This window comes from Pelophylax lessonae (genome assembly GCF_965119305.1).
Source record: "Pelophylax lessonae genome assembly, chromosome: 8".
Classification (NCBI taxonomy): domain Eukaryota; kingdom Metazoa; phylum Chordata; class Amphibia; order Anura; family Ranidae; genus Pelophylax; species Pelophylax lessonae.
The window spans coordinates 86,560,999-86,588,166 of NC_138775.1; the positions used below are offsets into that span (position 1 = coordinate 86,560,999).

General features: G+C 43.0%; 1 protein-coding gene across 1 annotated transcript in view; it reads right to left on the reverse strand.

Annotated features, from left to right (window-relative positions):
• The window catches only part of STAB1 (stabilin 1), a gene marked incomplete at its 3' end in the record, with an annotated part of 476,721 nt that extends 457,482 nt beyond the window's left edge, over positions 1-19,239 (reverse strand). The window contains exons 1-3 of the mRNA XM_082266286.1: positions 19,117-19,239; positions 16,033-16,148; positions 2,638-2,723 (exon numbers count right to left, since the gene is read on the reverse strand). Coding sequence (XP_082122412.1) covers positions 2,638-2,723; positions 16,033-16,148; positions 19,117-19,199 — 285 coding nt within the window. The 5' untranslated portion in view covers positions 19,200-19,239. The remainder of the gene's footprint in view (positions 1-2,637; positions 2,724-16,032; positions 16,149-19,116) is intronic.
• Between the last annotated feature and the right edge of the window lie 7,929 nt (positions 19,240-27,168).

Genomic DNA, 27,168 nt, shown 5'->3' on the forward strand with positions numbered 1-27,168 from the left:
GCCCCTGACGACGGCCTTCTGGTGATGAAACACGTAGGGTGAAGCTACAGCGTAATGTCCTTACTCCGCCATCTTGTTGGCTGGCCACCTCCATGAGATGGATATGGTTTTAACCAATTTTCTAAATGTAAGTGCAATACTTAATTAAAATGATCTGGTTTTAAAATGTACTATGCAATGATGAGGCTGTGCTTTTTCTTCTGATGTATATGGTGACCTGGAGAGTTATACAAGTGTGACTGCTGCATTGGACCATGTATGTTGCCTTTGGCAATTAACTACCTAAGGGCTCTTTCACACGGGCGTTCCTTTTTTTTTGCCCGATCAGGTCCTTTTTTTTTTTTTGTAACGGACACGGATGACACTTGTGTCATCCGGTCCGTATGTCCGTTTTTCATCCCATCCGTTTGCGGATGAAAAACTGACATAATGCATGTCTATGTAAAAACGGATGTCTGCGGATGACACCACTGACTGACATCCGTTTTTGCTTCAGTTCCGTTTTTTGAAAGGAAGAAAAAATAGGGTTCTCCTCCGTTCAAAAAAACTAAACTGAACTGAACTGAACTGACAAAAAACGGATGTCAGAGGATGATCATCCTCTGACATCCGTATTTACATAGAGATACATTATGTCCGTGTGAAAGAGCCCTTACTCTTGGCTGGATTTGTTAGTTACACTGTGCTATTTGGCTGCTAGTGAGGCAGAAAAATTCTTCTGGTAAGAGTTTGCACGATTGAAGTGGCAATGTTGGTGGAGGATTTTTCTGCCATTCACCATATAAGCATCACATTACATACAGTATCTAACAAAAGTGAGTACACCCCTCACATTTTTGTAAATATTTTATTATATCTTTTCATGTGACAACACTGAAGAAGTGACACTTAGCTACAATGTAAAGTAGTGAATGTACAGCTTGTATAACAGTGTACGTTTGCTGCCCCTGAAAATAACTCAACACACAGCCATTAATGTCTAAACCTCTGGCAACAAAAGTGAGTACACCCCTAAGTGAAAATGTCCAAATTGGGCCCAAAGTGTCAATATTTTTTGTGGCCACCATAATTTGTCAGAACTGCCTTAACCCTCTTGGGCATGGAGTTCACCAGAGCTTCCCAGCTTGCCACTGGAGTCCTCTTCCACTCCTCCATGATGACATCACGGAGCTGGCGGATGTTAGAGACCTTGTGCTCCTCCACCTTCCATTTGAGGATGCCCCACAGATGCTCAATAGGGTTTAGGTCTGGAGACATGCTTGGCCAGTCCATCACCTTTTACCCTCTGCTTCGTTAGAAAGGCAGTGGTCATCTTGGAGGTGTGTTAGTTATGTTGGAATACTGTGTGGCACAGTCTGTGAAGGGAGGGGATCAGGCTCTGCTTCAGTATGTAACAGTACATGTTGGAATTCATGGTTCCCTCAATGAACTGTAGCTTCCCAGTGCTGGCAGCACTCATGCAGCCCCAGACCATGACACTCCCACCACCATGCTTGACTGTAGGCAAGACACACTTGTTTTTGTACTCCTCAACTGGTTGCCGCCACACATGCTTGACACCCTCTGAACCAAATAAGTTTATCATCAGACCACAGGACATGTTTCCAGTAATCCATGTCCTTAGTCCGCTTGTCTTCAGCAAACTGTTTGTTTGCTTTCTTGTTCATTATATAGAAGAGGCTTCCTTCTGGGATGATAGCCATGCAGACCAATTTGATGCAGTGTTCAGCGTATGGTCTGAGCACTGACAGGCTGACCCCCCACCCCTTCAACCTCTGCAGCAATGCTGGCAGCACTTATATGTCTATTTCCCAAAGAAAACCTCTGGATATGACGCTGAGCATGTGCACTAAACTTCTTTGGTCGACAATGGCGAGGCCTGTTCTGTGGAACCTGTCCTGTTAAACTGCTGTATGGTCTTGGCCACCGTGCTGCAGCTCAGTTTCAGGGTCTTGGCAACCTTCTTATAGCCTAAGCCATCTTGATGTAGAGCAACAATTCTTTTTTTTCAGATCCTCAGAGTGTTCTTTGCCATGAGGGGCCATGTTGAACTTCCAGTGCCCAATATGAGAGAGAGCGATAACACCAAATTTATTACACCTGCTCCCCATTCACACCTTGGACCTTGTAACACTAACGAGTCACATGACATCGGGGGGGGGGGGGGATGGCTAATTGGACCCAGTACTCACTTTTGTTGGCAGTGGTTTAGACATATGTGTTGAGTTATTTTGTGGGGACAGCAAATTTACACTGCTATACAAGCGGTACACTCACTACTTTACATGGTAGCAAAGTGTAATTTCTTCAGTGTTGTCACATGAAAGGATATAATAAAATATTTACAAAAATGTGAGGGGTGTACTCACTTTTGTGATATACTGTATAAGTGTATGGACTGATTGCCTCCTATTCCGGATCCCGTTATTATTTACACCCTATAGAGACTTTCAGATCCCGTGATTATTTACACCCTATAGAGACTTATCACATATTTTTGCAAGTAATAGTGATATTTAAGGGGATGAAATTTGCTATCATTTGGATCCAGGTGTATAGGTTTTAGGATTCGAAAGATATTTTATTGATATATATACTGTAAAGAGAAAGTGCTGTATTCTTTTACTGTATACTTACATCACATATGCAAGTCCCATTGCCTTTCAGTCCTTCCATGCAGACACCGTGACCATTGCAAGGTTTAACAGATCCTCCAGGACATTCTGTTAGAAAAAGGATTGACAGATTACATTAATGTTATAAGAAGTATAAAATGTTTCTGTAGTTTTCCTTAGTCTGTACAATACTTGCTAGAGGGAAGCAGAATACTTAATCTGGACTTAAAAACAATAACAAATCAAAGCTGAAGAAGTAAGATAACCTAAAAGCTTTAAAAAGGAAATCTCCCTTTGTATGCTGGTCAATTGTGAGAAGATTATATATACTCCAGTTTACCACCCAGAAGTAGATGGCTGTGGTCTTTACTCCAGTTTACCACCCAGAAGTAGATGGCTGTGGTCTCTGCTCCTTAACAACAATACCTCTCTATTGGCACTTTTCCACTGCGAGTACTAGCTCAGCTCCACTCGGCACTGCTTGGTCCAGCTTGGCTCAGTTTGCTTTTCCACTGCGTGGTACGAGTCGGCGCGTTTCAGCACTGTATAGGCTCTACTCGGCTCGGTTTGCTTTTCCACTAAAGTAGTAAGTGGGTGGGATTACAACGATTCTCTGACCAATCAGTGGCTAGTAGTGACAAACAATCAAGGCCGCATGCAAAGGATTGTGGGATATGGTATAGGTACGGCCTGCTCGGAACCCCAAATGTTTAAGCGAGCCGTACCATGTAGTGGAAAAGCGCCACTGTACCAAACCATACTGAACCGTTCTAACACGTACCATGCGGTACCATGCAATGGAAAAGCGCCAAACCGAGCCAAACCGATCCGTTGCATGCAGTGGAAAAGCGCCATATAACAAACTGCTCTGACAAGTGTGTATACAATATACAGTACATATATTATTTTTTACATACTGGCAAAGCAATATATCCATATATGCATAAGTTACTTTTAAAGCTGTAGGCATCATTAATGGTCACCGTTTAACAACTTTCTCCCCCACAGATCTTGGTAATGGCACTTACCTTTTTGATAGGGGACTACGGAAAAAAGTGATTGCTTAAGATCTATTTCCTTAGTTACCTTGCATATTGGATAATAATAAAGTGGCATCACATTTCTGAGGTCATCCCTCTGCTTTCCTCACCTGTAAGCATGTTCCTATTGTGTTATGTTGACAATACTCTGCAAAGATCATAGATTCCTTAGGTGCACCTACCTCTCCTTGGTACTGTGCAGGGCAAAGAAGGGAACTAATATAAAGAAAGCTTAAGGGGGAAACTCCAGGCAAAAATGACATTTTTCCTATTTATAGCATGTTAAATATCTTTATCTTTGATATTATTCATTTTCTGGCTAGCTGCTTGTGTAGCTTAGAAAGTTATATCCAAGCTGGACAATCAGCTTCTTCCTGTTCTTCACCGACAACACTATTTACTGTTATCTGAATTTGCTAAGCGGTCTTTCACTTCCTGAAAAGGTTGTTGGTCTTTCTTAGACAGACATGCGTCTTGTGTGTCCAAAGTCGCATGACAAGTCAGACTAGTGGAAACTGAGCTATAGTCTACATTTCCACTTCTGCGATTTACAGTGCTACTTTGATCCAACTTTACACTCTCTGGATCAAAGTCGCATCAAAAGTTGCATCAAAGTAGGGCAGGAACCTTTTCAAAGTCGCATAGATGGGAATGGGTGTCATTAATTAGTTGCACTAGTAGAAACAGAGCTTAAGGCCATTTTCCCACTTGTGCAACCTAAAAGTCATGTGATTTTGCTGTGATTTTGACGGGACTTGAAGCACTGCCTATGTATTTGGACCTCAAAACGCATCAAAGTCAAATCAAAGTAGTGCAGGGACTACTTTGAATTGGTTGCAACTTAAAGTCGCACAGATAAGAACGGTACTCATTGTAAATCATGGAGTGAGACTTGTCATGCGACTTTGCAGTCCCGAATCACAGGACAAGTCGAACAAGTGTGAAAGGGGCCTTAGTCTACGTTGCCACTATTTCGCCTTAGAGTGCTACTTTGATCCAACTTTATACTCTCTGGACCAAAGTCGCATCAAAAGTAGTGCAGACACCTTTTCAAAGTCACTGATTTTCAAAGTCGCATAGATGGGAACAGGCACCATAGAAATAAATGGGCTGTGATTTTTAATGCGACTTTGTGTGTCCAAAGTCGCATGACAAGTCACACTAGTGGAAACAGAGCTTTAGTCTACATTCCACTATTGCAATTTAGAGTGCAAATTTGATGCAACTTTGTTCCAACTTTAATGAAGAAAAGAAATCTGCGCTGTGGAAAAACTAGCTTGGCTGCAACCTACCTTCTACATATAAGTGGGGGTATATAGAGTGTAATAGAGAGGAGAGTAAAGGTATATGGCGCTGCCTGAAACAAGGTGTATGCAAATTAACCAATAATAACATCACATAGAAAGAAACTAAATATATGTAAATTGTAAACAATAAATTGGGTATTTAACCACTTGCTACCCACCCGCTGTCAAATGGCGGCGGAGCGGTGTAGCTATTGTTCTGGGACGCCATCAAATGACAGCGCACCAGAACAGATGAGTGCTATGTTGCTAGGACACGGCGCGACCTCGATCTCGGTAAAGAGTCAATGACATGACCCTTTACCCATGTGATTGGCTGTGTCCAATCACAGTCGGTCACATGTAAATGAGGAAGTGCCGTTATTCGGCTCTCCTCGCCTCACACTGTCAGTGTGGGAGGTGAGGAGAGCCGTTCAGCAGCTCCTCCTCTTAGGGGAGACCAGGACAAGTAATCAGGGCACTGATCATCAGTGCCCTGATTACAGAAAATGTAAATAAAGTGCCAATTACTGCCCACCATCAGTGCCCACAGTGCCCGCCATCCGTGCCCACAATCAGTGCCCATAGTGCTGCCAGTCAGTGCCCATCAGTGCTTAGATGAGCAGGCACTGACTGGCAGCACTATGGGCACTGATGGTGCTGCCCATCAGTGCCACCCACCAGTGCCACCCGTCAGTGTCCATCAGTGCCGCCTGCCAGTACCCATCAGTGCTCATCAGTGCCGCCTATCAATGCTCATCAGTGCCACCTATCAGTGCCCATCAGTGCAGCATATTAGAACCTCCTCATCAGTGCCACCTCAACAGTGCCCATAAGTGCCACCTCATCAGTGCCCATCAGTGCAGCCTATCAGTGGCCATCAGTGCCGCCTCATCAGCACACATCAGTGAAGGAGAAAAAAAATTTATTTTTAAAATGTACTCACAGAAAATAAGAAAAAACTTTTTATTTTTTCAAAATTTTCTGTCTTTTTTTTTTTGTAAGAAATAAAAAACCCAGAGGTGATTAAATACCTCCAAAAGAAAGCTCTATTTGTGTGGAAAAAATGATAAAAATGTTATATGGGTACAGGGTAGCATGACCGGGCAATTGTCATTCAAAGGGTGAGAGCGCTGAAAGCTGAAAATTGGCCCGGGCAGGAAGGGGGTGAAAGTGCACTGTAGGCAAGTGGTTAAAGTGACAAATGTGCAAATAAGTGCAATAGTGGGATATACAACATCACTTAAACATGAATAATATCCAAAAAAAATATAAAAAGTTACACAATGTGCATAAATAAGTATACAGAAGTGAGTTTGTCACTGTGAATGGTTGAATAATTAAATAATCAATAAAAGCAATATCTGATCCAATATAAAACTGTGGTAAAGTGACTGTGCAAAATCACAAATTTGTTGATAATTAGAAGTGACTCGTGCAAAGTTGATCAGGTGCAAATCCGGCAATAGTCCATAGTGCAATGAAATGAAAATGCAAAGGCCAAAGCACAGGTTTGTCTACAGCTTATCTGCACTTGTTCTAGTGGTAATTACATATCTCTATGCATACCTTGGGAATCTTGTAAAAACAATCAATGCTGTGACTTTATTGTTACATTTGTGGACCTAAGCCAAATGAGTGAAAACCTGCCTCACTGCCAAAAAGAGTAATTCAAACGATCCCATCTTAAACACAAAACATTTCAGCTGTTTGTGTTCTATGAACTCTTGCAAGAGATCTAATGCAATAAATATTTAAATCAGAAATAACCCCAAAAGCAAACATTCATTGTAATGCAGGTTACCAATTCTTAGGTGTGATGGTTGTATTTGTTTTTTAAAAAAGAATAGCGCACACATGCAAAAGAAATGACTATCAAATATGGAGACAATCCATAAATAAAAATGGGGATTTGGTCCCACCATATGGCCATATCGTGCTCAAGCCCACCACTGCGTCAAAGTACCCCATTATCAGTGGGTCCTACACTATTCTTTTTTAATATACATGTTGCTTGGTCCATAGCTGCACCGGCTTTAGATATACATGTTCAGGGTTTTCTCCCCCACTTTTTTGCTTGTTTATTATGTATTCGGTCTGACCAGACTTCTGAGGTTGAGCATCCCATCCCCCACACACACCTGTACTCTATCAGAGTCCACCATCAAGTAGATATAGGAGGAGTCCTTTGTAGTGCATTAGCACATCCATCCCAGCAAGGAGTGTTGTCTCCAAGGGTTGGAGAGGCTGGATTCACCCCTTTTTTATGGATAGTGTAGGACCCACTGATAATGGGGTACTTTGACGCAGTGGTGGGCTTGAGCACGATATGGCCATATGGTGGGACTAAATCCCCATTTTTATTTATGGATTGTCTCCATATTTAATAGTCATTTCTTTTGCATGGTTGCGCTATTCTTTTTTAATATACATGTTGCTTGGTCCATAGCTGCACCGGCTTTAGATATACATGTTCAGGGTTTGCTCCCCCAATTTTTTGCTTGTATTTGTTTTGTTTTTTAGGCTTTCTTTCTTCTATTTTCATCTGATGATCCAGCAAATCTATTTTTTTTTTCATAAGCTTAACCTCTCCAGCAGAATGTATCAGTTTACAAGGATGAGACAAACCCCTTTACATTGATGGGGGTGATTAACCACTTTACCACTAAGTACTGTAATAGTACTGCGGCAAAGTGGCTCGTTCCCGTCTGATGACGTAGACCTACGTCGCCAGACTCCTCCCCTGTAGGCGGCGCACGCGCGCCGCCGGAGGCGCGCTCCCGCTGTTTTCATTCACAGCGGGAGTCGGGCCAGGGGAGGAGCAGCGGCGATCGCCGCTGCTCTGCCCCGATCGTCGGTAATCTAGTGTGGAGATCCGCCCGCCTGTGTAAACACGAGCGGGCGGATCTCCTCAGTGACAGGGAGTGACAGATCGGAGTGTTCAGCATAGCTGGACATCCGATCTGTCCCTGTCTCACACAGTCACCTCCCCCCCCACACGTCAGTAAGCACCAGGCATACATTAACCCCTCCCTCTCCAATAAAGTTAACCCCTTCCCTGCCAGTGTCATTTTTACAGTAACAGTGCATATGTATAGCACTGATTACTGCAGTAATGTCACTGGTACCCCCAAAAGTGTCAAAAATGTCAGTCAAGGGTCCGATCTGTCCGCCGCAATGTCGCAGTCCCGCAAAAAAAAAATCGCAGATCGCCGCCATTACTCGTTAAAAAAAAAAAAACACCAAAAATGACATAAATCTTTCCCTTTGTTAGTAAACGCAATAACTTTTGCGCAAACCAATCAAAATACGCTTATTGCGATTTTTTTTACCAAACATGGGTAGCAGAAAACAAATTGGCCAAGGTTTTTACATCTTTTTTGGGGGGAATTTCATATAAAAAATTTGAAAAATATTGTTATTTTCTCAAAATAAACGCTCTTTTTTTGTTTATAGCGCAAAAAGTAAAAATCGCACAGGTGATCAAATACCACCAAAAGAAAGCTCTGTTTGTGGGAAAAAAAGGACGTCAATTTCGTTTGGGTACCGCGTTGCACGACCGCGCAATTGTCAGTTAAAGTCGCACATCGCCGAATCGCAAAAAGTGACCCAGACGTAAGACAGCAAAATGCTCTAGTGGTAAAGTGGTTAAAATGGGCAGCTTTTATTTATTCATTGATTATATAGTATGATCTAGATTTTGGCTTCAATTTGCTAGTGTAATTAAAACTGCAAATACATTATGGCCGATTCACACCACATGCAGTCCAGTGCGTTTTTTTTCTGCACCAGAAACGCATAGATACAGTGTTTCCCCCGAAAATAAGCCCTACCCCAAAAATAAGACCTAGCGTGATTTTTGGGGTTAGTTGCAATATAAGCCCTACCCCGAAAACAAGCCCTAGTTAAAATCCTTGTAAAAACATGTAATCTGTTTTGTAAAAAGATTATATAATGTGCAGTGTGTCTCCTTTTGTAACTTTATTGTGGAAAATACCTTATTTACAGTGCCGCTTACAAATGGAGACTTACTGGATATTTAATATTCTTTTTACAAAACAGACATAATTTTGCAATGACTTTAACCAAGGTTTATTTTTGGAATTACAGAAGGTCATAATGCTGACTCCTGAGTTGACAGGCGGAGAGGAGAAGAGAAGACAGGGGGCACAAAAACTTTTTTGAAATACTTTATTGTTTTATTCCAGGTTTCTTTAACCACTTGCTGACTGCTGACTTTCAGACCCCCCTGCCCGAGTGAACGGCGGACCCGATGTCTGCCGGTCACTCGCGATCGTCGGTTACAGCGGGAGAAAGGCAGGCGGCTAATGTAAACAAAGCCGCCTGTCAGTTTCCCCTGTGTAACAGCACAGATCATTCGGTCCTGCTATGTAGGACCATTGATCTGTGCTGTTACACACACAGCCACATACAATCACAGTAAGAATCACGCCCCTAGGGACACACTTAACCCCTCCCTCTCAAATAAAGTTAACCCCTTCACTGCCAGTGTCATTTTTATAGTAACAGTGCATATGTATAGCACTGATTACTGTAGTAATGTCACTGGTAACCCCAAAAGTATCAAAAATGTCAGTCAAGGGTTCGATCTGTCCGCCGCAATGTCTCAGTCCCGCAAAAAAAATCTCAGATCGCCGTCATTACTCGTTAAAAAAGAAAACAACAAAAATTACAAAAAATTTTCCCTTAGTTAGTAAACGCAATAACTTTTGTGCAAACCAATCAAAATACGCTTTTTGCAATTTTTTTTACCAAACATATGTAGCATAAAACAAATTGGCCTAAAATATAAAAAAATTTTGATTTTTACATTTTTTTGGGGGGAATTTCATATAAAAAATGTGAAAAATATTGTTATTTTTGCAAAATTGATGCTCTTTTTTTGTTTATAGCGCATGATCAAAAAATCACACAGGTGATCAAATACCACCAAAAGAAAGCTCTGTTTGTGGGGAAAAAAAGGGTGTCAAATTCGTTTGGGTACAGCATCGCACGACTACGTAATAGTCCGTTAAAGTCACGCAGTGCCGTATCGCAAAATAGGCCCTGGTCAGGAACGGGTTAAAATCTTCCGGGGCTTAAGTGGTTAAAACATAGAGAGGGGTAAATGACACAACACAAGGACTGTGCTGGCTATCATACCCGCAGCCCCTGCATCTCCTGTACCATGCCCGCGACCACTGCATCTCCTGTACCATGTCCGCAGCCTCTGACATCTCCTGTACCATGTCCGCAGCCTCTGACATCTCCTGTACCATGTCTGCAGCCCCTGCATCTCCTGCACCATGCCCACAGCCCCTGCATCTCCTGCACCATGCCCACAGCCCCTGCATCTACTGCACCATGTCCAGAGCCCCTGCATCTCCTGCACCATGTCCAGAGCCCCTGCATCTCCTGCACCCTGTCCAGAGCCCCTGCATCTCCTGTACCATGTCCGCAGCCTCTGACATCTCCTGTACCATGTCCGCAGCCTCTGACATCTCCTGTACCATGTCTGCAGCCCCTGCATCTCCTGCACCATGCCCACAGCCCCTGCATCTCCTGCACCATGCCCGCAGCCCCTGCATCTCCTGCTCCATGCCCGCAGCCCCTGCATCTCCTGCACCATACCCGCAGCCCCTGCATCTCCTGCACCATGCCCACAGCCCCTGCATCTACTGCACCATGTCCAGAGCCCCTGCATCTCCTGCACCATGTCCAGAGCCCCTGCATCTCCTGCACCATGTCCAGAGCCCCTGCATCTCCTGCACCATGCCCGCAGCCCCTGCATCTCCTGCACCATGTCCAGAGCCCCTGCATCTCCTGTACCATGACCGCAGCCCCTGCACCATGTCTGCAGCCCCTGCATCTCCTGTACCATGCTCGCAGCCTCTGACATGTCCTCCTGTGCAATATTTGCAGCCTCGGACATGTCCTCCTGTACCATGCCCACACAGCCTATGATCACCTCCTGTACCATGTCCGCACTTTTAACTGGAATTTGCTCATATATATATATATATATATATATATATATATATATATATATATATATATATATAAGCCCTATGTGCTTTCATATCTGTCTTATCAATATATAATACACTCTTCAAATGTGCATTAAAATGCATGTTTTTCCCTTTTATGAACAAGAAAATAACGGTGTTATTCTGTTGGGCTGGTATAATAATGCTATGGGGCTGGTATGAAATTATTTCCAGGGCTGAATTTTATTCCCAGTCCAACCCTGGCCAGCAGTAACCGCCAGCACTACCCACCAGCAGTAACCGCCAGCAGCAACTGCACCAGCAGTCTGCAAAATATGTAGAAAAGGTATGTGCATTAGCGTGTGTAAATTATTGCAAAATGCTTTTTATAACTAGTTGTGTTTTGTCATAATATGTCATGTTCTTGTTCATATATGTATGAATAAGGACATGACATTTTCAGGCTGCCTAAGTCACATGTGCTAGGGGTGCAACTAGCCCCCAGAATATAACTGTAAATATCCAAGCATGTGCAGTGTTTCTGACTCCTACCACCATCACCACTTCAAATCACTGAACTGGTCATGGTGGTTAGAGTGTCCCTTTAATATCTCTCAAAAGAAGTAAACCTCTGTATACTGATTCCATTTCATTTGATCATCGCCTAGCTGTGTTAAATTAGGGGGGGGGGGGGGGATGCGCGGCAGCATGGGAACTGTGCGGTGGCATTTTATTACTTATATACCTTAACTATAGTATATATTTTATATGCGGCCCGAGAAAATTTCTCTACACTCAATGTGGCCCAGAGAAGCCAAAAGGTTGGACACCCGTGTTTTAAAGCAGGGGTCTCCAGATTTTTGAAATGAAGGGCCAGTTTACTGTCCTTCAAACTTTAGGGGGGGCCGGACTATGGCCAGAGGGAGTAACAAATGCCTTGGCATTGGTGAGAGTAAACCATGCCATAGGCTTGGTGGTCAACGGGAGTAAAAAAATTACATTGTTGATATCAGTGGGAGGAATAGTAAACCATCACTGGTGTCAGTGGGATGAAAAGTGCCAAAACACTGGAGTCAGTGGGAGGAATAGTGCCTCATAACAGTAAAGAAATAGCTCTCTGAGGGCCAGGTAAAGGCAAGCAGAGGGCCACATCTGGCCCACGGGCCGCAGATTGGAGGCCCCTGCTTTAAACGATCAGAATATTTTTTTCTTTTTTTTTTTTTTAGGGTTACAACCACTTTAAGATTGTCCTTGTCCATAGGTAAATAAATAAGACATCCCCTGAAAATAAGCCCTAGTGTGTTTTTTGTAGCCAAAATTAATATAAGACCTGGTCTTATTTTTGAAGAAACACGGTAGTAGGTGATATGGTTTCCAGTAGCATAGTTCACACCACTGTGGTCAGTTCCAGTGCGTTCCAGATCCAGAAAAAAAGTAGAATATGCTGCTTTTATTCTGCACTGAACTGTACTAGAACACGGTAAAATGCATCAAAAACGTACTGGAATGGACCACAAACACACTGAAACCCCATTTTAGGTGAAGAAAAAAAAAAAGAGGGCAAAAAATGCACTGGAAAGCATCAAAAATGCACCAGAAACATGCATGCAGAAATGAATCCGCAGCGCATCAGGACTGCGTTTCTTTGGTGTGAACTGGCCCTTAAAGAATAAGTTCACCTTTCAGGGCCTTTTCTGCTTGCACGTTTTTGACGCATATTTATGTGTTTTTGGTGCCTATGTCTTTTTTATTAACCTTAAGGACATGTGTGTTCCAGTACAGTCGAGTGCAGAAAAAATGCAGCATGTTCTACTTTTTTTTCTGGAACTAGAATGCACTGCAACTGACCTCACTGGTGTGAAGTATGCCATTGAAAACCATATAACCTACTATCCATGCGGTTTTGATGCAGAAAAAAGATGCACTGGACTGCATATGGTGTGAACTGGCCCTCAGATCAAGTTACACCCAAAATTTGAGTATAATGTATACCATGCTCCAGACCTGCCCTCTGCACCCTCGATCGACTCCCCCCCACCTCCCTGTGAAAGTGGGCAGGGGATCTTCTCCGCTGCCTGCTGTCCCATTTTGTGAATAGTGTGGCCGTGTAGGTAACGTCAGTCATTGCAATGATAAGCGCTCTCGTAATTTATTCACAAGCTCTTCAGCTTGTAAACAGTCAGCCCGTATTAGAGGTGTAGCCGGTTTTCCAGACATTGGGCCTGATGTGGGTCTGCCATTGTTACTGCTTACCTCTCCAGCCCATGTGAGCTGCGACCCTGGGTGTGAGAACTGAGACATTGACAACTCTGGCATCTTTGTTTGGTTGTTTTATTGTATTTTTAGGGGATGGGAGAAGGGAATAAGTGGGATACTCCTTTGGCTCGACTATGTACAATTCTGGGACTTCTATAGCAGAAATGCCCGTTAGCGCTGTCTTGACGCCAGCCGACGCTTACTGATGCTTGAACACACTGTATCTCTGAAAACTCTGACTCTGGAACTTCTTAGTCCAGAAGATCCAGGACTGTAGAACATTTGACTCCTGACACTGCTTTAGCTCTCAAAAGTCACTGACTACTCCCTCCAGCCTTGCACTGGCTTGAGGTAGCTTGTTGTGAATTCCTGTATGGCTGCAACTCTCAACTAATGCACTCTCACTGTGCACTAACTCTTCAGGGCCCAAACTGCAGGCGCCCCCTTTCACACTTAGAGGTCCTCAAACTAGGTACCCCCTCTATCACTTCAGGGTCCTCTGACCAGGTACCCCCTTTACCGCTAGCTGATACTTGGATCCTAGAACCTTCTCCGGAGTGGTCCCCACTGACACTAGGCAGACCCCCAGGGGTAATCCTCAGTACTCACGACCTGTGTAGGCTTTCCTCTCGCTCTCCGCTGGTTCTCGGCACACCGGATCCCCCTCAGCTCAACTCCGCTCTCTCTGGATTCTCAGACAGCACCCGAGACATCCACTTCCTCTGACAGGAGGAGAGACAGCCGTCCTCTACCTCCTGGGACTCTGCTTCCCACCAAAGACTCAGAGTCCCGCACCTCCCTCAAACTTATATCCACTCCCAGAATCCCTTGGGGCAGAATCTGCTTTCTGGGGTAGTTACAAGCCTGAATGTGTCCCTGATTGGGTTTCCTCCACTGCCCAATGAGAAGCCTCTCACAGAGCCAGTGGGGAGACTCCCCCCTCAGCAGACACACCTGGAAGCCATGACACCCTACCAAAAAGAAATCATGGCCCTGCTGTTAGGCAGACAAGGCGCACTATACATTTACCTAGCACCTACCTGTAGGGTGCTACAGAGGTATGGGCTGAAAGCTGCAGGGCTTATCTGCAGGAGCTTTGCAGGCTGTGGAGTGAAAAAATAATAAATGCATAATAAATCTGTGCATTTATTATTTTTTCCCCAAAGGTGAACTTAGCCTTTAACACTACCCTCCCCTCAGATGGAAAATGCTGCTGTCTGCTGTGCCTAAAACTGATGCAGCCACCATATCGAATGATTGGTAAGCTGCAATGTAATACGTTTTTGGTTTTAGGCAGGGGCGTAACTACAGGGGTTGCAATTGCAACTGGGCCCCATGCTCCAGGGGGCCTGTGCAGCTCCCCTGTACACCTGGATAGGAGGGGCGGTAGGGGCAGCATGTAGAGAAATCACTGTCCTCCTTTTTCCTCCTGAAGCTGCAGGAGGAAAATAGAGGAGATTGGTTCCTCTGTATGCCACCCCCGCCACTCCTTCAATTCAGTTCACTTGTGTTCTGCTGTCTCTGGGCCCCTGTGTGCTCCCCTGGTCCACCCCCCCCCCTACTGTGCTCCCTTCCCTCTCCTGCCGACTGCTGCAGGGGACGTGTCACAAGAGAGAACAGGGGGGCCCTTCATGGTTTCTTGCACTGGGGCCCTAAAGGTTCTAGTTACGCCTCTGGTTTTAGGTTTAATACCACAATAAAGCTGTAAAGCAGATACTGTATAAAAAAAAAAAAAAAACACCATTTATTCCAGTTATGAATGTAATTTTACATACAGTGGCAGAATTCTCAGTCTTTGTTGGTGTCAGTTTCCTGTAATGCCTTGCACACCAGTACTTAGAGCCCAACTCTAGGAAAATGTAAAAAAAACACCCTTGCAGTGGGCTTCCTTCCATACTGCAAGGATTAAATGCTCTTATGTCAGGAAAATTGAACAGGCTCTGTAATTTTCCTTACCCCAGCTCTGGCCACTTCTGACGCTCTCCTCCTCTGTCCTGAATTCTGGTCTATGGGCAGAGCCTTGACGTCATCATGTACAATACAAGGGCATTAACCCTGTCCCTGTACTGTACACTGAGGAGGCTGGAGCCCAACTGGAGCCAATTGCAGCTTACAGAGCAGGGTGCAGGGGACTAATCAAAGTGCTGGAGGGACACTGCTAGAGCAAGGACTAAGATAAGTATTTACATCTTAACCTTCTACCCCTAGACTAAACAAGCATTTCATCCTTGCAGTGCTGGGGTGCAGGGTAGGGGGAGTGGATTTTTTTTTCCTAAAGGTGGGCTTTCAGACTGTGAGATGCTGAAATAGCATAGCAATTCAATTTTCTGCTAGGAGATTCTTTAAAAGGGAAGAGAGAACACAGATGATAACATTGATGTGCTGCTGCTACTCCAATGTCACCACAGTGCACAGTAACATGCGTGCGTTGATGCAATGGGGTTCCATTCATGGGTCCTATGGCCCATGACCAGGCAATATAGCAAAACTGCAATGTAGTCAAAAGAGATAGTTAAAAGAAAGGAGGACCCACTTGTGTTGTTTGTCTCAGGGGTTACGGAGTTCAGATTTGAGACTGGCTTAATTTCTATGTGTTTTACTGTAAAGTAATGCACACTACTGCACGGCAATGCCAATCATGCACAAGTACCATGTGCTGAGTTAAAATGTTTCTGCCTTGTGGTCTGTTTGCAGCCCAATTTATGCATTTTACCATAAAAGAGTGTGAAGGGGGGTTAAAGCTAACATGTGCTTTGTCAATTCAGACCAAAATAATAGGTTTGCTTTTATACCTGCCCTATTGAAGTCACAATATGTAAAACATTTAGATGGAAAATCTAAAGGTTCATACCTGAGCAAGTAGAGCCCCAAAATCCTTTGCAGCATACAGGTTCTATAATGACCGTTTGACAAGTGTGACTGCAGCCCTGCATCGTTAGGACAACTCCTCCCATGTCCACAGTGTATCTAAAGGATCAAAACAAAGAATCTTAAATAATGCATGAAAACTATGCAGCAAATTAACCCTGCGGTCACACCGGTACGATTTTAAAGTAGTGCAATTTAAAGTCCGACTTCAACACTGCTTCATCACTACTTCAACACTACTTCTGTGAGATCTGTAATGAGTTTGTACAACTTCAGGGTCACAGTCAGCATTTTTTTTCCTCCAAATACAGCAAGTCAAGTTAATGTCAAAAAGCTAAATTTTGGTCTCATCTGACCACAGCACTTTATCCAAATCCCTCTCTGAATAATTTAGATGTTCATTGGCATGACTGTACATGTGCCTTCTTGAGGAGGGGGACTCACCGTGTTTGAAGGAAGATAAATGCTGACTATGACCCTAAGAACACCATCCCTACGGTCAAGCATGGAGGTAGAAACATGATGCATTGGGGCTTTTTCTCTGCTAAAGGTACATACTGACTTTGCCGCATTGAGGAGCCAATGGATGGGGCCATATAATTTAAAATCTTGGATGAGAACCTTCTTCCCTCAGCCAGAACACTGAAGATGGGTCATGGATGGGTATTTCAGCATGACAATGACCCAAAACATACTGACAAGGCCAAAAAGGAGTGGCTCAAGAAGAAGCCCATTAAGGTCATAGAGTGGCCTAGCAAGTCTCCAGACCTTAATCCTATAGAAAATGTATGGAGGAAGCTGAAACTCTGAGTTACCAAGCGACAGCCAAGAAACCTTTTGAGAAGATCTGTAAAAAAAGACTGGACCAAAATCCCTCCTAAGATGTGTGCAAACCTGGTAACCAACTACAAGAAACGTCTTACTTCTGTTCTTGCCAACAAGGGTTTCTCAACCAAATACTTAAGTCTTGTTTTGCTTGGGGATCAAACACTTATTTTACTCAATGAACTGCAACTCAATTTATAACATTTGTTTCATGAGTTTTTTCTGGATATTTGGTTGATTTTCTGTCTCTATAACTTAAAATACATCTATAGTAAAAATTATAGACCCTTCATTTCTTTGTAAGTGGGCAAACTTACAAAACTTGCAGGGGATCAAATAATTAATTTTCCCCAATGTGTGCGCAATTATCGCTAGCAGCTGGTATAGTCGCTAGCAATAATTACTGTTCTTCCAGTGGGGGCAACTTCAATGGCTCAATGGGAGAACCCGTAGTTGTGGGAAAGAAATTTGTTCTGTCTATAGCTGACTTAAGGGAAAATCTTCCCAGACAGATCTAAAATCTTGACAATTTTAATTTTTACTCTACTCTATCCAAAACGTAAAAAAAAAATAAGCTCTTTGTGCTTTATTTACAAATTACAAAAAATAAAACACCTGATTGGGACTCAACTGAACCACTCTATTTTTCTGTTACAAAAATATATAGAAATATATCAAAAAGAAACAGAAAGAAATGCAGTGGCACTATCTGAAAACAATTTCTTGCCAATATATTTGAAAGACACTTTCTCATAACTAGTTCTCATATTATTATATATTAATAATTTGTCATATTGTTGAATAAATAAAATGCAAAGTCACACCCCAGTCACTTTTCATTACATAAAATGCTGAACCCATGACTGAAGGACTGAAGTTTTTTAATTTTTTTAAAGAAAACTCCAAAGAAAATCCACAAGTGTATGTTGCATACATGTAGTCACAAATGCCTATTCTACTCAACTGTCAAAAAGTGATGTGCCAACTTTCAGCTTAGGGAATATGAGACCGAAGATGCAGCAAGATCTGAGAGGCCTTCGGCATCAGTAATGCTAACTCCTGAGATTGTTGATCGAGTTTCTGACCCGATGTTGGTAGAATGGCAAATCTCAGCTAAAACAATTGCAGGGCCCCTCAAGATCTCCCAGGGACATGTTGGGTTTATAAATTATGGGCATTTGGGTATGCAGAAGTTACCAGCCTGTTTGAATGACAATGAGAAACTAAACTGAGTAGACACCTCCAATTTGATTTTGCAGCACTTTGAGAGATCCCTTAAAATATTTTTTGAAACCACTCAGCCCTCCAGAGACCAAACAACAATCTTCAAGACCCAAAAGTCAGAAGGAAAGGTCATGGCCACATTTTATTTTGAAGACTGAAGGGCCAAACTGTTAACGCAGAATACTAAAAACTTGTGTTAAAAGAGAAACGGTGAGCAAAGCTGCAGACAGATGTTCTCTTTCGCAGAATTATGCACCTGCTTGCAACACTGGCAACACAATGGGTGTTTGAAGAATTTGGGGTTTCAGTGCATAGAGCATCCCTCTACTCGCCAGATATTACCCCATCTAATTTTCTCTTGTTTGCAAACCCTAAAAAGGTAGGAAATATTCCAATTATTCAGAGGTGATAGCAGCAGCAGAGCAGTATTTCAGTGACCAGACATTTTTTTTTTTTTGGAGGAGTTAAAGAAACATTGTGGCAAGTTGAACCTCAGGGTGAATATGTGAAATAGCAGTAAGTTTCAGGACTCTAACACAGTGTTCTCCAAACTGCACCCCGGGTGCTGGATGTGGCCCATTGCTTGATCAAGTTCTTGGGGGCACTATTTCACCAATTGACACTATCAATGGGGCACACTTCCCCCTCTACTGACACTATCAATGGGGCACTATTCTTCCATTGATACCAACAATGGGGCACTATTTCTCCCATTAAAACCAATGATGGGGCACTGATGTCGGGGCATTTTCTTCTCCCACTGCCCACAGTCTGCCCCCCCCCCCCACCCCCTGAAGCCTGAAAACTATCCCTTTGCTTAGGAAAGTTTGGGGACCTCTGCTCTAGGTCTTTCCCTTTTTGGTTGGGCCTATACACATACACACTTTTTATACCTAAAAACACATTTAAGAAGAGCTACAGAGATAAACAACACCAAAACTAATGGGCTTTTAGCTATAAAGTGAATGAGGTAGAATAGCAGAATTACAGGAAGACTACCTGTAATATGAGAGCTCACCTGCATCCAGCTTTCCCTGTTCCAAGTGTTACTTTTGATGATCCTTTGGGGCAGGTATATTTGGCTGCTACTGCACATGGCATGCAATCTGTATCCACCTTTAGCAACTTTCTTTCATCACAGCGCTTTGATTTCTGTATTCAAAAAGAGTGTAAAAATATTAATTTACTGTATATAGGGTGGAATAGCAAATAAAAAAATACAGAAACAGAAATACAGAAACAATACAATACAGAAACTCAGCAAAAATACCATAACGGCATAACATTTGTTAAACTTTACATATTGCATACACAGTTATGAGGCCAATTACAGTACAGCTCTGTTCTAGAAAGCAGGATGTATTAGGCTGATGTGTTGCTAAAACACTCAGTATATCTATCAAAAATCGTTACCTACTTCTCTAGCAATGGGGAAATGCTAATACTGTATAGAGACCAGGGCATGACATCATAAATAATGTCTTACTTGCCTTGTACACACGATTCGTTTTTTGGGTTGAACAAAAAAACCTGTCAGCTCCAGTTTGAGCCACTGTACTAACGATACAACATAAGTACAGCGATCTCCCCCGCTGAGCTGTTGTGTTCTATAAGTGGGACGCCCCCCCACCACCAGAACACTTTAATCAGCACTCTCAACTATTGGCTGAGAGCACTGATCGGGAGCCGGTCGGCTGCAGGTATTCCATCCATGCTCATCCGACAGAAGCCGGGCCAAACAGCTGTCTTCTGTCAGACCAGCTGGCATACACACAGGGCGAATGTCCAACTGTTTTTATTGACAATGTTTTTGCCGATGTTACACTGGACCCATCCACTACATCATGATTTCAGTGGAAGTATAAGTTGGCTACACATGCTCTCTTTTTTTTTTTTTTTTTTACATTCAACGAACTGAACGAAAAGAAAAAAAAAAAAACAAATGGATTCCCCCCTCTACACAAAGTGGTTGGGGAAATCATTCCCACTCTGCTTGTGTATTCTCACAACATGGGTTTCTCCACTATCAGAATACACTGATTAGCACAGCAGTCAATTTGCTGTAGCCACTGATCAAATGAAAGTTTTACAACAGTTCCTTCGACAGAACTTGAGAATAGATCAGGGAGGGCAACACACAAATCAGAATTTCTTCAGTCCATGTGTAACCACCGTAACTGATCAAGGTCTGCCCATTGACTTCAGCTGAGAGAAGATGAGAAACAAAGCACAAATCACCGATCTATGATACTAAGCAGAATTTGCAATGAGACAATATGGCTTGAGCATAAACATAGGGATTAGCTTATCATTAGTGATCAGACCCTTACTTTTAAATATATTTATAAATGATATAGGGGCTGGGATTAAAAGTATAATTTCAGTGTTTGCAGATGACACCAAGCTATGCAGTGGAATAACGTCTTTATAGGATGTCTTTAACTTACAAGCCAACCTCAATGTACTGTTTAACTGGCAACTAGGTGGAAAATGAGATTTAATGTTGATTAATGTAAAGTTATGCACTTAGATTATGATGCATGCATCATACATACTAGGGGGGAAGACAACTGGCAGAATCCATAGTGGAGAAGGATCTGGGGGTTTTGGTAGATCATAAGCTTAATTACAGCATGCAATGACAAGCTGCTGTTTCCAAAGTGAGCAAAATCCTTTCTTGTATTAGGAGAGGTATGGACTCCAGAGAGAGATATATAATTTTTCCCCTGTGCAAATCGTTCGTAAGATCTCATCTGGAATATGCAGATCAGTTTTGGGCACCAGTTCTCAAAAAGGATATTGGGGAACTGGAGAAAGTGCAGAGAAGGGCTACCAAACTGATAAGAGGCATGGAAGAGCTCAGCTATGAGGAAAGATTAGAGGAACTCAATGTATTCTCTCTTGGGAAGAGGAGATTAAGAGGGGGTATGAATGATCAACATGTACAAATACAAAAGGGGTCCATATAGTAAACTTGGTGTTGAGTTATTCACTTTAAGGTCATCACAGAGGACAGGGGGGCACTCTTTACATCTAGAGGAAAAGAGATTTCATCTTGAAATACGGAAAGTTTTTTTTCACAGTAAGAGCTGTGAAAATGTAGAATAGACTCCCTCCAGAGGTGGTTCTGGCCAGATCAGTAGATTGCTTTAAAAAAAGGCCTGGATTTTTTCCTAAATGTACATAATATAACTGGGTACTAACATTTATAGGTAAAGTTGAACCAGGGAAAATCCGATTTGCCTCTCGGGGGATCAGGAAGGATTTTTGATCCTGATGTAAAACGGTCCTGCTGCTGGCCATTTTTAATGAAGCTCCCATTAAGAATGAAGAGAATGCAGTGAAAGAGCAGAGTAAAATTGGCCAGCAGCAGGACATTTTACTGGCAGGTGTTTTACTGCAAGATCTAGGAGATCATAGATGACAATAGTGTAGAACTGGCCATCAGTATGACAGTTTTAATGAGCATGACTGATTTTTATTAGGGACAAGGAGCACAGGGTCAGATTTTGATTTTACTACAAGAATCATTCGATGCCAGAGGATACAGCAGTGTAAAATTGGCTAGCAGCAGGACAGTTTTAATCAGGGACAATAGGAGAACAGGTACTAGGGACAAAGAGTACAGGCAGGTGTTAACCAATTTACTATATAAATTTAACAAACCAATGATGCAATATTATAAAACTGGCCACCAGATCTACAACTTTAAAGAGCAAGGCTAGGCAGGGGCGTGGCCGGAATGTGAACCAGGGAAGCCGCAGAGACTGTGAGCTCTGTATCTACATCAATCCTGTTTAGACCCTATCAGCGTCTACAGCTCTTTTTCGAGCACCGGACAACAGCATCTGACTCTGTCATTCCTCCGGTTTGCATCTAGCTCCTCTTATGTCCCCCAGCAAGCCCCTCTTTGACCGTCGGGCTGTTAGCACTCCACATACTAAAGCCATGAAGGTCTCTGAAATCACCATGTCGGTGGGCACACAGACTACTGCTTCTGCTGAAGATTCGATGGAACTCACCTCGGCTGATCTCCAGGTGGCATTATGGCCTGCAGAGAGTCCCTCACAACAAAAATGTATTATGTCTCCACCGACAACAGCCTCATCAGAAATGATCGGGACAAATTTTGTTCCCATCTGTTGGAGGCCGAGGATCGGATTGCTCAGGTGGAGGATGTGGTCCACATGGATTCTACAGAACTACATCATGCCCTGCAAAGGACACATGTTGGCGATATAATCCTTGATGACCTATGGATGAGGCCCTTTTCGGACTATCCCATCAACCATGGAAGTTGGCAACAGCTGGTCATAAGATGAATAATGTTTGACACTGTTTATGCTGATGTTTCCTGAAGAAGCGGGCAGTGACCCGTGAAACGCAACTGCGTCGGAAGACGCAGCAAGCTATCCTCAACTATCCTCAGCGAGTCCTCCTCTGTGGTCCCTCCTCCCACCCTTTCTTCTTCTAATTGTTTAACCCTTTTTCAGATTTTTTTTGACCTGGCATGGAGCTCCTTTGGACTCCCCTTTTTGAACTGGTTAGTTACAACTAGACTAGAACTATTTAGGGATAAAAAAAACCTCTGCTCCTCTGATCTAATTTAAAGGGTCTGCAAGTGCAGTGCTTGAGCAGGCCTGTTGGCCTTGGGAATTTCCTTATGTTTTTTTCACAGGATTTGTTTTCTATACTCACATTTTATGCTGATTTATTTTCAGGTGTGTCGGCTAGTGTACATTTTGCTGCCCCTGAGGTCCCTGCTCCCCCTGTCCTTTGGTCTGTTGCTCCAACATTCCTATCTCTTGGACACCCATGACCAGTCAAGACCTGAGAACTTTCACTGTCCCCTCATCAAATTTAAAAAGGCATTGATGTATAAGTATGTTAATTTCTTTGCCCCACAGATATTACTACTCCAGGAGACAAACCTCTTGGGCAGCAAAATGATGGCACTCAGAAGTCCTGGATACAGAAGGCGTTTCACTTTACATTTTCTAAATTTTCTAGAGGTGTCTCTGTGTTAATCGACAAATCTCTCCCTTGTGTGGTAGATGCGGTTCACACAGATCACTTAGGCAAATATGTCATTGTATTTTTTGAGTATGTGGGGTCATAAATATGTCATAGTATCTGTTATGTTCCAGCCCCTTTTGCTGATGCAGTGGTACAGGATACTAGATAAGGTCTCCTCATACTGCCCTGCAAATCTTTTGGTTGTTAGTGACTGTAATGCTATTTTGTCCCTGAAAAATGATAGGCTTTCCCCCTTGAGGTCCACTTCTGGTGACCTCAGTGTTTGGGCATAGGCAGCATACTTTACTAAGGTGTGGAGGTGGAAAATTCCCTCTATTAGAGCCTATTCATGTTTCTCAATGTCCCATAAAACAGCATCCCGCGTAGACCTAGCCTTTGCAAATACCTCTTTGTTAGCTTATGTCTAAGAAGCTGAATACTTAACCAGTGGTTATCAGACCATATTCCACTAGCACTGAGAATTAGGTCATGGGAAGTTAGAAATGTGTCCGTTTGAGACCGTCTCGGATTTCACATCCTAGGGCCATAGCAGAAGTTCCTGAGGTGATTCAGTCTTGTTGGCAAACTAAAAAAGGTTCCACCTCTCCAGGTCTAGAGTGGGATGCTTTCAAGGCCTACATAAGGGGGCGATATATCGCTCTCATTGCTGCCATTAATACAGATCAGAACTCTAAGGTCTCAGCTTTGCAGATGGAAGTGGAGGAAAAAGCATACTCTTTTACAGCCTACAAAGCCTCAGAGGATTTTGACAGCCTTCAGGTAGCGAAGATGGATCTGCAGCTACATATGACAGAGGTCACGAGACAAGATATACAAGCCAGTAAGCAGACATTCTTTGAGCAAGGGGATAGGAACAGAAAGTTTCTAGCCATGCTTGCACAAAATATTAAACCTATCTCGGAAATACAAACCACAGAGGGCAATTTGGTATCCTCTACTAAAGATATTCTAATATTATAGCAAACTGTATTCTTCTTCCCTACCCCCTACTTTTGAACGGTCACAACTCATAGAACTCCTTGACCCATTGGCTCTCGGCTGGCTGTCAAACAGGGAGAGGGATTAATTAGTGCGTCCCATCACTGCAGAGGAGGTGCAATTTATAATAATTGTCTCGACTTAGGGAAGGCTTCTTGCCCTGATGGCATCCCCATAATTTTTACTGTGATGTTCTGGACCCAAGATTGGTAACATTATACACTCATTGTTTGGAGATGGACTATCTACCCCTTATATGAAGGCAGCACGTTACCTTAATTTAAAAAAGTCCAAAGGAACCTATCCACTGCGCCTCATATAGGTCTATTGCCCTCTTAACTGTGATCTTAAAATATTAACAAAGTTGTTGATTTCCAGGCTTAGTCAGGTTAAAAATTCTCAAACTAATTCATATCAGACTGGCTTTATGCCTAGAAGGTCGACCAATATCAATATACGCAGACTCTTTTAAAATATACATACACAATATCCCCATACTGGCTCCAGGGTAGTAGCCTCATTAGACATTAAAAAGGCGTTTGATGCAGTAGAGTGGTCTTACTATGCAGACTGGGACTGCCTATCTACTTTCTCCAATGGAGACGTATTCTGTGTTTCAATCAGGCTTGGAGTTGGCCTGTCGGCTCCTTTCCAGATGGCCCATGGCACCAGGCAGGGCTACCCGCTCTCCCTGACCCTCTTTGCCCTTGCCATTGAGCCTGTCACAGAGGATTTACATGTTTTCTCTGATATCCATAGGCTCAGGGTGGGATGGGTCGAGGTGCGGTCGGTCCTGCATGCTGACGACATGCTATTGTTCTAACATGATGCGGGTCCTTCCCTACTGGGAGCTCTTCGGATCCTGAATACCTTCTCAAATTTTAATGGTTTCAGGGTTTATTGGCACAAGTCAGTATTATTACCCATCGATGACGGTGCTACGAGACACGCTCTAAAAAATCTTCCACTACTGCGAGTCGTTTTTTTCCGCTGTCTTGGGGTAATTGTTTCTCGCTAAGCTTCTGAATAGGTCTCTCTTAATTTACTGCCTATGATGCAGGAGGTTAAGTGAAGGTTGAAGGCATGGGGCAGGCTGCCACTGTCATTATTGGGATGTATTAACCTACTTAAAATAATATGCTTTCCAAATTCACTTACCTTTTCCGCCATTCACCACAATGGATCCCCAGAACTTTTTTGTGCAGTTAAACCGATTTTCCTCTATTTTAAGGGGGCCGCAGACACCTCGCTACAAGCTTTCTTCTTTAATGAGACTAATTTTGTATGGGGGGGGGGGGCTGGCACTATCAGATAGTCACAAGTACTTTTTGGCAATACAACTGGTATCGGCCCATTGGTGGTTTCAGCTAGAAGTAACCAATTTGTGTACAATGCTGGAAGCAGCTATTTTGGGCTTCCTAGAGGCCTTGCAACTTATATTATTCCATGGCCTTAAAGCCCCATACTGCCTCACCCCTTCCATGGTGACTACAATTAAAGCCTGGGGATTCAATTGGAGAAGCGTTACTCCTCCATTCCGTCACCCTATACCCCCCTCTTGAACAACCCCCTTCTATAATATTTTTATGTCACGCCGGACCCACAGATCTGGGCTAAATACAATATTAGATCCATCTCACACATAGTAGATAATGGACAGCTGATGTCCTTTGCCCATAGGCGATATACATACAATGTTCCATCTCAATATCTCTTCAGACACCTGAAACTTACACCTTCGGCAGCCAATTTTCTCACCAGTCAATACAGCTGAAGAGTTTCCCTTCTTCGGTCAGACTTACTAGACAAACCAGTCTCAAAACTGTATTCTCACGTTCTGATGGTGGCACTACCAGACATGACTACCATTAGACCCAAGTGGCTACTGGATATCCCAGATTTTGATGATGAGGACTGGACAGATATTTGGGATGCTCCATTCTAACAGTCAGTTTTTTTTCTTTCATTTTTTATTTACTTTTTGTCCTTATATTGCATTTTTGTCATACTTATAATTTTTTTCCCACTTTCTACTTTTAATTTCATATTATATGTTTGTCATCACACATTTTATTTTTTTTGTCATGATTTTTTTACTATTCTTTCCAACTCTTTAATCTGCATGCCCATGACATAACCAATGTTTTTATAAATGCATTATAGCACCCAATGTGCTTGAATATATGCCTAGTGATAGGTTAACAAGCTCCTGCACTTACTAGGTCTGTCTTCATCCCTATCAGCAGGTGTTTAGTAGTTGTTAATTGTGAGCCGGACACTTGGACTTCTTACTTATACCTCCTCCCTGATTGCCGCACCCATGCCTGAGGAAGAAGCACGCATGCTTCAAACACACGCACATCCCACCCGGAAGTGAAGTCAGCGGCTTTTCTCACCCTGTACCCGGAAGTGCTGGGAGCCACCAGCACAGCCGGAACCAGCGAAGATTCCCCGGATCCCCGCTGCTCATCCTCCCATTGGAGTGGATGAACCCTTTACATGCCGGTTTATCATGCCCATTTTGTGAGTTTGCATTTGTCTTTTGCTATTAAATGCATTTTTTATACTGCACTTAGAGATGGCGCTGCTCTACTCTCTATCTTGTACATTTCCACAGAGTTTCTTCTAGCTCTCATCAGAGCCTGCAGCCTTCCACAGTCAGTAGCTCTCCTTTGTCCAGCAATCAGCCCATGCTTGAACTTTATGGACATTTCAACCAGAACTTACTCCTATATATGCCCTTCTCTTCTCAGCCTATTGAGCACTTATGTATTTCTTGTTTGTGCCATTCAAACAGTTGGTCTCACTCAAAGATCAGCTAATACAACTCCAGATCCGTCACAGAGTTTACTTTACGCCCCTCAGGGTACATTGACTTAAATCCACCATCCGTTCCACATGCTGGCGATGTAATAGAGCTGAAGGTGACTTCTTTCACTTTTTTTTTTTAATTGTCCTGTTATTCAACCATATTGGGAATCAGTATCATCAATGTCAATAGTAAAGTAGCACAGATCCCATTCACCTCTTCTCTAAAGGTACTGTATGTTTGCTG